Genomic DNA, 10,634 nt, shown 5'->3' with positions numbered 1-10,634 from the left:
TTTAAAATTATTTCTATGATTAAAAAAATAAGTTACGGTTGGACACATTATGTTTGAGAGGCCCATGCGACTTCATGTGGAGATGTTATGTAAATGGTTAGATATGTGAACTAGAGTTAAGCAAAGAAATCGGGGCTAAAAAAAGTGGGTGTTATTAGCATATTTAAAACCACTGGGCAGGATGAGAACGCCTATGAATTGAAAGGAGAGAGAACAGGTCTAGTACTAAGAAACTGGACTCTCCAAGAAAAACCAGAAAGGCATCATTGCCAGAATTTTACAATGTGTCTCAAGTCACTGGAAAATACGTAACTATGAATCAGTAATTCCATTTCTACAAATGTAAACAACTGATTACAAAGCTCAGTAAAGAAGTGAGGGTGACTTAGTGACATAACCTAAAAGCCAGACAATAAGGGCCAGCTGGATACATTACAAACCAATCAATGGAATACTGTGCAGCAATTAAAAATGATGTAGATATAGTTTAGTGACCTGTAAATATTCTCACAATTTATTAGGTGAGAAAAGCTAGTCACAGAAAGCATTATAGCTTATTTTATATTTATTTGTTACACTGCAAATATGCATTTTGTGCTTTCCTTACCATCGGTAACCTAAAATAGATGTTATCTTTGGTGGTAAAATTATGTACTTTTCTTCTCACTACACATACCTGTATTTTGTAATTTTTCTCAATAGACATTATATAAAAATATACAAGTTTAAAAATTTTAATGAAGCTCATTCAGTAATATGAAATTCAAAGGACCTGAAATAGGAACTGACTTGAATCAAAAATTATATTAATATCATAATGTCTATTTGACTGAAATAACTATTATGAATTGTTTGAAAATAAAGATAAGAAATTATTTTAATAGTACATTAAATATTTTATTTAAATTAAGAAATATAACAAAATAACATACATTTGTTCCATGGGTTCGATAAAATTTTTAACTACTTACAAATAATCTACACACAGTTTCTCAGGTACCAAATTCCAAGTAGTTAACTGATGTCATAAAAACATACTTTTCAAAATGTACAGGCTGCATTCCAAAATTTGGTATATTTTGGTATTTATATGTTTGGTATATAAATTCAGACATTATATATATATATAAATACATACACATACTATACAAACTTTACATAACCTAAGGGTAAATAAAAGTCACTTTAAAAAGTCAAAGCAATGTACTTCTCTGTAAAGAAAGTTATAACACACATGCCATTCTGACACATTCAATGGGTTATACTTAAGAAAATCACTCTTTGTGGATACTATTTATACTGAAGTACAAATTCACATAAAAGTATTTTCTTTAAAACATGCTCTATTTTAGAAAAAACATTAAGTGCGGGCCAAGTACTTTTAAAATTGCAAGAGATTTTAAAACTCAAACTGATCCAACTTTAAGTTTTTAGACCATTAAATCTCATTCAACTTCCCCTGATTTAGCTAATGACATCATTAACAAGGTATGTATTCATGAGCTTGACTTAACCTTAAAAAATAAATTTGTTCACATTTCACATTTAAAAGAGGAATTTTAGCCTTCAACTTAAAAAGACATATATTTACAAGTCCAATTGTAACAATTCTGATTTTTTTCTTGCAATGCTTTTATTAGACAAAAACTATTATTAAAATTTTTATTTGACTTCAGAAAATCCTGTTAGGTCACTGTTTTTAATGACTCTAAAAGCTTCTAAATCTATTTTATTAATATCTGAGTCAAAATTCTAGATTTCTATAAGGAGACTGTTAACATTAAACATTTTGTTTCATCTTGGTTATAAAAATAATCAAACACTACACTGTTAGAAAATTTTCTTTCTTGACATTGGGCCATTGGGTGTCTTTTCTATATCAAAAGTTACGATTACTGTGTTTCTATATCTAATAATACTGTTTAAGCACAGATTTTAAGAGATTAAAATAAAATGTGGTTTAATGAGTCAGCCAGATCAGAGGCCTTCCCTCACTAGGAAAGCTAGCTTCAAAGCAAATATTGATTTTCCTCCTGTAATTCCCTCTTGTCTATTGATTCAGTTACCCAACGTTCTTGTAGGATTTTAAACTTTCTCTTAAGAGTTCTTCGAAAAGCTTTAAAGTCTGCAACCCGACTCTGATCCTCCCCAATGATGACATGAGACACTCCCTCAGCTAAGCATGAAACTACTTTTGCTCCATGAAATTGAAGCTCCAGGGCTGTGACAGCTAATCTTGCCCCCTCGATTTTAGTGCTTAAGTCATTAATAACAGTATACAAGTCCAAAAAAACGGTGTGGTGTCGAAACATGCTAAGAGGAGTGTTGTCCCAGGAATACCGGTGTTCCAAATCGGCAATCACAGGATCCATTTCCCCAGGAGTCTGTTCACCAGCATTTTTAATTCCCGAGAACACTTCCTTCAGTTGGTTCCAATCTGTATCGACAAAGTAACTATCCCCGTAGCGGTCGTATTCCCGAGCAAAGTGCTGTTTTGTTGACGGGCACATGTGAATCATGAAGCGAGGCTGCCATGGCACACAGCTTTTGGTCTCTAAACACTCTAACAGCCACTCGGGCTTGACAACATCGTGTTTATCAGAAGAGATGATGTTTTTCACTCTAATGTTCTCACACCCTGCGATCACACAGTATGTGTCTGGGCCTGGATTTTGGACTACGTAACCACCAAATTCTGCGATTCTGTTCTCCAGATTGGGCTTTGGATGGCTGTTGGTTCCACTCATGACACAAAACTCCACATCTTCAAATATATTAGAGACTTTGTTTACGTTAGAAAGGTTGGGTGCTTTGAGGTGCTCAATAATCCCAATAACTTTCTTCGTCTTTGGGGCAGCCTTCCGCTTTTTTTCTTGTGGTTCATCATCGTCACCCACATAAAGGTGTTTAGACGCAAGCTTTCCGGAGGCTTTCCCTCGGAGTTGTTCTAAGTCCTCCAGAGATGTACATTCGTGCCATTCTTTGTTTTCTCTTATGTTCTCAATTCGTGGGAAACGCAACGTGCAGCCAGTTTTATACATGCCACTGGGGACAATCTCTGTGGCCTTAACCTGAACGATGACCGAGTTCCAAGGCTCGATGTAGACCTCTGGCTTCTCTGTTCCACACAAAATGCAACTGGGTGGGGCTTTCTTATGAAAAGGCTTCCAGTGTTGGGCCAACTTCAAACCCAGGTCATACAGTTCTTTCATGGTGTAACCTGAGCCAACGCGACAGAGAGTATGAAACACTGATGGTTTTTCACCAGGAGGGGGTTTCTCTGACACCGCACACAAAAAATGAGACATCATTCCACCCCGGGAACCTTTCCCCCAGTAGCCCCCCACGATTAAGATGTCCAGTTCATCCATCAGCCCGTTTACATACTCTGGTTTAATTTTCAACCATCCTTCACCTCTTTTATCTGGCTTGTAAATGGACAGAGGATGTTTTATCATGATCCCCTCTTCTCTTTTATCTATTGCTTCATTCAAAGCATCAATTACTTCTTTCTTAGTATGAGCTTGTGTTTTTTGCACTATTTCTATTCTACCTGGTATTGGTGTAAAAACACTATTAAGAATTTCATACCTCTTTCTCAGTGTCTCCTGTCCTAGCTTTTTATCATTAACCATCAATACATCAAAAACACAGTAACAAGTGTGCAGATCAGAATCTTCTACCATTCTTTTAATATCAAACTTACTCCCCTTTTGCATAAAAGTTTGTGTATCAGGGTTATAGGCCATCATCTCACCATCGAGGATGCAGTTTTGAACATCTGTTTTGAATGCATTATGGATGAACGGTGTCAGGGAACCTTCCTGTGGGGAAGAGCCAAACTGATCCTCATAGTTATATCCATTGCGGGAGAAGTACCGATACACGTCCCCATCCTTGTGCATCTGCATACGCTCACCGTCTAGCTTGGTTTCGATGTAGAAACTCTGGTGTTTCATGTCCTTCTCAATTCGCTCGATATCTGCTATAGAGGCCAGCATGGGTTTAAATGCAGAGAATAAAGTGATAGAAATGTCGCTGAGTCCAACTGAAGGATCATGCAGTTGCCTACAGACCTTTTCCAGATCTGTGGTGACATTATGCAACTCAGCAGCATCATTATGAAAGACAGAAAACACAGTTTGCTGAGTAAAACCAAGCTTCAAGTCCTTTACAATCATCCGTATCAGCCACTTTTGTTCAAGTGCTGAACTCTGAGTTATAAGCTGAAGAAGACTCTTCTTTACTAGGTCCTTCCTTTGGGCAGAATTATTGTTGGCAATGGAGTCTAAAAGGTCATTTACTTGCTGTATGGTTAAACTTCCCTTCTGTAAACATCTGGGTTTCAACACAAAGTATGCAATCATCGCAAAGTCTCCAGCATCTCCACGAGTTCCAGTAGGTGTTCTGTAGTTTAGAAGTTTGAGGGCATCTTTTCCTCCTCGAGGTAAGTTAAGCAACTCAATATAAAGCTTAGCAAGCATCGTTTCTTTGATGCCATAGGCCATTCTCTCTCTTTCCAGCTGAGGAAGAATAAGTCTCATGGCTGGATAAAAAGAATCTGTGACATCTTTTTGGTTCTTATGAAGGGCATCATGAAACTTTCTCCAAGAATCTAAAAATTCTTTGAAGTGTCTGATTTTTTCTGCACGTCCTTTACTTCTCTGTATTCGTTCTAAAGTTGAACATAAATCTGCAAAAGGAACGTGAGATGCAACAGTCTGTGAAGTTTGCGAGGCAGCCATGGAAGCGACGGCGAATCTTCTGGTTTATCTGATAAAGCAAAAAGAGAATAACTGTGAAGGATAAAATTCAACTAAATTTTAATGTAAAGACCTTACAGAAAGTGCCTGGTTCATAACAAATGTTTAATAATGTTTGTTAAATGAAAACAGACCAATGTTACAAACGATGTCTCTTTTCAACCTCTACATTGAATGATAATCAACTATTTTGTTTCAAACCCATTTCACTTCTGGGCTCCTGAGGTCTTTTCTTATATTTCTCCTCTTTTTCTTTCAGACCACCACCACACAGCACCAGAAACAAATTTTTTTTTTTCAATTTACAAACAATTTTCCCCATTTTATTGTTTTATTTTTTATTGAAGTATAGTTGATTTACAATATTGTGTTAATTTCTGCTGCAAAGTGATTCAGTTATACATATGTATACATTCTTTTTTATATTCTTTTCCATTACGGTTGATTACAGGATAGAGAAGATAGTTTTCTGTGCTATACAGTAGGACCTTGTTGTTTACCCATTGTATGTAAAAAAAAAAAAACTTCCTAAAATCATGCTTTTAACAAAGCGCTAGCTCACTGAATTGGAATTTGGCTGAACTGCACTTCTACGTAGATAGGGTCCTTTCCCCCAAATAAGTACCCTCTTCTTCCAGACAAAGCCTATGACTATGTTTACTGTCACTTCTTCACTGCTATGACAAATCACTCTAGCATTCAAAACCCAAATCAAAACATCCTCCCCATGAAATTCTCACTTTACCTATCTCTTTTTTTTTTTTTTTGTGGTACGCGGGCCTCTCACTGTTGTGGCCTCTCCTGTTGCGGAGCACAGGCTCCGGACGCGCAGGCTCAGCGGCCATGGCTCACGGGCCCAGCCGCTCCACGGCATGTGGGATCTTCCCGGACCGGGGCACGAACCCGTGTCCCCTGCATCGGCAGGTGGACTCTCAACCACTGTGCCACCAGGGAAGCCCCCGCGTTACCTATCTCTTAACTCTATTATCATAGTTACTTACAGTTTTATAAATTTAAATTCATTAGTGCACTTTTTTGGCCGATAATCCCATGCCAGTAATCCCCAAACCACTTGCTGACTATGTATGGGACATGCATTGTGCTATGGGCAAATACAGTATGTTTCTGCCTCAGGAGTACATTTTGCAATGAAAAAGAGATGTAATGGGAACAACTATAAAATGATAAGGGCTTTAACAAAAATATAGCAAAAGTAAAATGTCATGAGACAGAGCTTTTCACTGAAATATCTCCTGAAAGTCAAAGAGGAAATAATGGGGGCCTTATTCTAGACCCTGGACTAGGGTCTAGAATATTTGCTAAAGTGGTCACCACAAGCATAAAATTTCTTTGAAGTTTTAAATAATCATGCAAGTTCTATTAGAATCTATAAAATATCAGAACTAATATGGTTTAAATGGAACACTAAAATATACTAACTTTTCCAAAAAAAGATTCAAGTAAAATGTGTACTCTAGGAATTTAAGCCATGTTTTATCTTGTGGTTTCAGATACCTCCTGGCATATCCCCATGTAGCCCAGAGGGCAGGAAGTCAGAGCAGCTTCTGGGGAGTGGGGAGGTCTCTTGTGGTGCAGAGTCCATGAAATTCCCGGCCCAGCAAACAAAAGAGAATCACACAGTATTATCAGCATGAGGCTACACTATCTAGCAGGAGAAATCACATGGTTAACTACAACACCACGTTAACTAAACTGTCAGTCTCTGGAGGTTAGAAATCATGTTGTAATCTGTGCCACTAGCTCCTGGCACATAGTAGGTTGGTTTGTTGAATGAATTACTGAAACCTACAGTTGAGTTCCTGGAAAAGCACACTAGGGAAGGCCAGGAGCTGATCACACACACACACACACACACACACACACACACACACACACACACACACACACACACACACACACACACACGAGCGATGGGGTAGTTTGGTTAAAAACACCCAGCGTAATCTGTGCCACTAGCTCCTGGCACATAGTAGGTTGGTTTGTTGAATGAATTACTGAAACCTACAGTTGAGTTCCTGGAAAAGCACACTAGGGAAGGCCAGGAGCTGATCACACACACACACACACACACACACACACACACACACACACACACACACACGAGCGATGGGGTAGTTTGGTTAAAAACACCCAGCAGCTATGACTACTCTGGGGAAGGTTAACAAAATCCATTTGGGGGCCTATGGGGCAAAAAACCTCACCTCTCAGTCTAATTGCTGACAAAGGAAATCCAATGTCTACAGAGTCCGTTAGGCCGAGATAAACCCAGGAGATACCACAATCCTGAGTCTTTTATCTCTGAATACAGGAACTGCTTCCCCTTGCTGCGTCTCATTTGAATAACTGACTGCACCACCTGGTTAGGTCTGTTCACTCTCTCATCTCTCAAAACATGCTCCCTCAACCTATATTACAGTATATAATTACAGTATTACAGTATATTACAGTATATACTGTATACTGTATACCTATATTACAGTATACAGTATACAGTATATATATTACAGTATATTCCACCTATATTACAGTATATAATGCCCTGCTTACAATTCATATATAATATATACCAAACGAAGTACGTTAAGAAATACTTCTTCGAATGTTCAAGATTGGTATAGGGTTTCTGATTTATCTGTAGATTCTATTACAGTCTCAAAGTCCAAATTTCCCTGAACAAGTCTCAGGCAAAGGCTCAAATTACTTTATACTAATGTTGAAATCCACGTAATGATGTAAATATATATGCATCGTAAAACTGCTCCATAGATAACAAGGATTCCAAAATTAGTATAAAATGAATAGACTTCAAATATTTTTACTTATTAAAATAGTACAAAAGAGTCGAATATTACCATTTCCACTGCTTTTTACATACTCTTTTCATTTTATTTTCTGGATTCTGAGGACTCTGGCTGATGCTTTTGAATTGTGAAAAAGCAATACAAAGAAGTCTGTGGTGAGGGCTCAGGCTCTGGAGTCCAATAATCTGAGTTTAAATGTGGAGTCTAACACTTCATAGCTGTGTGATATGGGGCAGCTATTTAATTTCTCTAAGTTTCAGTTTCCTTAAGTGTTAAGTGGGGTTGATAACTATGTAGAAATTAGGATGATGCCTGACAACTCACATAAGATGCTTAACACAGTACCTGGCATTTAATAAGCCCCTGATCGATTTTAGTACTATAATGCTTGTGGACCCAAAAGACACTGAACACATGAATATTACAAAATACTAAGCCGGTAAGAAGAGAGGGGGACGATTCATTTTGACAAGGATAAGCAAAGCTTTCAAGAGAATATATACAAATAATTGGTACAATAATGACTCATCATCTTTTCAGCTGCTGCCTCTATACAACAAGACACAGTAGCAAGGTTTTATTCGGTGAATATGGGAGATGATTCAATGCTCTTCTACTGGAGAGAAAGGAATGGCACAGGTGAAGTTTCCTTCGTGCAACCCTCGACAAGACAGAAGGGTTGACAGGAGCCCACCTTCCACAGCACTTTGTGATATTCTGGGAGAACCTCAGGAGAAAGAAATTAGTGGTGAGAAAAAGCCAGAAAAAGCTGTGGGAGGCAGGAAGTTAGTGAAAGACAAGGTGTAAGAAGAGAAACAAGCATACTCCCTCTCCGGAAAATCACTGGACGGTCCACACTACCCTCATCAGCGGATGCCGGGGGAGCCCCGGCCCTGGGCAAACCGTTACCTCTGAGTCCAGGGGTCTCCAGCTGGCGGGGCGGGCGCCGGAATCAGGCCATTCAAGCAGCCAACACGGCTCCTGAGCGTCAAAGGCGGGGGACACTACAGTCCCCTCGTCCCACGTCCCAGGAGGGGGGGTCCAAAGCAAGAGCCCGAACCGGGGACCGGGCTTCTAACGCGGCGGGTCGTCAGGGTGTCGGTGCCCCTCACCCGGGGACCCGATGAGGATGAACCGAAGGACGAAGAAGAAACCCGAACTCTTAAGACTAGCATTCCCTGGACTAAGAAGACGCTACGCGGCCCCCTCCTGTTCGGCCACACCTACCCAGCCTCCGCCTGCCCAGACTCCACCTCTGGATCCTCCGTGGAATGCGAGGCCCCTCCTGGGCCGTCACACAAACCGCCAACCGGGCCCGAAGCCGCTACCGCCGCCGCCGCCAAACCGGAAGCGGGAGCACCGAGGTCCGGTTCCGCCAGCTGCTCCCTGCGCAGGCGCAATCGCTTCCTGCGGACGGAGCGGCCCTGACTTCACGCTGCCAATGTACGCGAGCGCCGTCGCCACCTGCGGGCCCAGAGGCTGTGACGTCAGGGAGATGATGTGCGCAGGCGCCGTACCTTTCCGGAGGCACTGGGAGGACCGCCCACCTTGGTGGGCTGCAGAGGCCCAGAGGGAAACGGGGTTACAGTGTGGTTACCAACACATCTCCGGTTGGCCTCAGCAGCAGGTGCTCTTTGCAAACGGTTGGCCCACGAGAGTGGATTTCGTCGCTGAGGGAGACCCCCAAATACTTTGTCCACTGGCTCCTTACTGGGACTTTGAGCCTGAGCCTCTCTGCTTAGGCTACTCTTAGCAAGTGACAACCTCTCATAGTTCTGCTCCCTATGTGTAAAGAGTGGTACCATCACTCATTTCCGTGGTTGTGAAAGCACCCAGGGGAGAGGAGGGCATCTTCCCTCCCAAATCGTCTGCTGTTTCATTTAGGTGGAAAAATATGCTTTTGCAAAATTGTCTAAGGCAGTTCTTTCCTATTTGTTTTTCATGATGGTGCAACTGTGATGTCAGCTCTTGTCTCCTAACACAAATAATACATAATTCACAATAATACATAATTCATAATACAAACAGTTGCATACTCAGAAATCAACAATGGACTCCTAATTTCTATTCAAGGATTCAAAATAAAACTGTTCCACAAATCTCTCCTGAGCACCTACTATGATACTGTAAATTGTGCTACATACAGAGGATTGAGAAATGAAAACAACCCGAATCCTTTTGTGTGGCTTTCCAGGAGCTGTGGCTTTCTACCAGTATCTTGCTATGGCTTGTCCTCTTCCACCATGGAGAATTGAGAAATTATTCATAAACTGTAGGAAGAGACAACTTTTAGAATTACTTCATTTTAGCATAAAATATTATTGCTTTAAAATGAAAGTGAAATTTTGCTACAACAGGCTCTGAGAATACATTTTGGAGTTTTTAAGTGCCCTTAGGAGTTGTCTAATGTACAAAAGCCTCTTTTTACAAACTGACACACATTTAATCCACGGTACTAATTTGTAGTAAAGCTACACTTAGGGGTCCTTCTAGCTCAACAACAACTATATGTCACATCAGCTATGTTATCTGACTACTTTTCTAAAATAACTTGAGTCGTAAAGTCACATGGTACTGTTTTGTGGGTAATTTTTCCACCTACTAGTCAACTTAATTATCAATTCACTTTGGAGGAGCACCCAACAGTGTTAAGTTAGAGGACCCTCCACGTGCCCATCTTTTGCGAAGGCAGTTGTGTACATTTTTGTACCCTGTTCAACATCTACTGAGCTTGTATAATGTCGGAGATTGCACTTTGTATTAGTGATATAAGAGGGGAACAAGGAAACCAGACAAACTCCAAGTTGTTTCAAATCCCCATCTCCAAGTTACCATGTTATTTTAGCCTTCTGATGCTTGGTTCACAGAGAATCGAGTTTTTCATTGAGTATCGTCTAGAGTTGCTTTGATTATTAGTTTATTTGTGTAAGTGGTCGGTCTACCATGGTGGGTGGTGCTTATCAGATGATGCACCACCTGATAACAATTTCTGATAAAAATAGGAATTATTATCAAGAGCCTCTCTGACCTGGAGCTCTCAATTTGGCAG

General features: G+C 40.2%; 1 protein-coding gene across 3 annotated transcripts; it reads right to left on the bottom strand.

Annotated features, from left to right (window-relative positions):
* Positions 1–872: 872 nt before the first annotated feature.
* LIG4 (DNA ligase 4) lies at positions 873–9,504 on the bottom strand. Of its 3 annotated transcripts, none has more exons than XM_049701384.1 (2): positions 8,809–9,504; positions 873–4,773 (listed from the first exon to the last, which is right to left on the bottom strand). In XM_049701384.1, the coding sequence occupies exon 2, from the start codon at positions 4,743–4,745 to the stop codon at positions 2,010–2,012; it is 2,736 nt and encodes a 911-aa protein (XP_049557341.1). In that variant the 5' UTR covers positions 4,746–4,773; positions 8,809–9,504; the 3' UTR covers positions 873–2,009. The 3 variants fall into 3 exon arrangements, with proteins under 3 accessions (XP_049557341.1, XP_004273658.1, XP_033290956.1); XM_004273610.4 differs by having other exon boundaries at positions 8,813–9,501; XM_033435065.2 differs by lacking the exon at positions 8,809–9,504 and adding an exon at positions 8,495–8,776.
* Positions 9,505–10,634: the final 1,130 nt, after the last annotated feature.

The sequence above is a fragment of the Orcinus orca genome, chromosome 18, assembly GCF_937001465.1.
Source record: "Orcinus orca chromosome 18, mOrcOrc1.1, whole genome shotgun sequence".
NCBI classification, from domain to species: domain Eukaryota; kingdom Metazoa; phylum Chordata; class Mammalia; order Artiodactyla; family Delphinidae; genus Orcinus; species Orcinus orca.
The sequence above is the reverse complement of the archived record's forward strand: the minus strand, read 5'-3'. Positions and strand labels throughout refer to the sequence as shown.

Coding starts and splice junctions, on each gene's coding strand:
- LIG4 (XM_049701384.1), bottom strand. CDS start 4,745: ATGGCTGCCTCGCAAACTTCACAGACTGTTGCATCTCACGTTCCTTTT.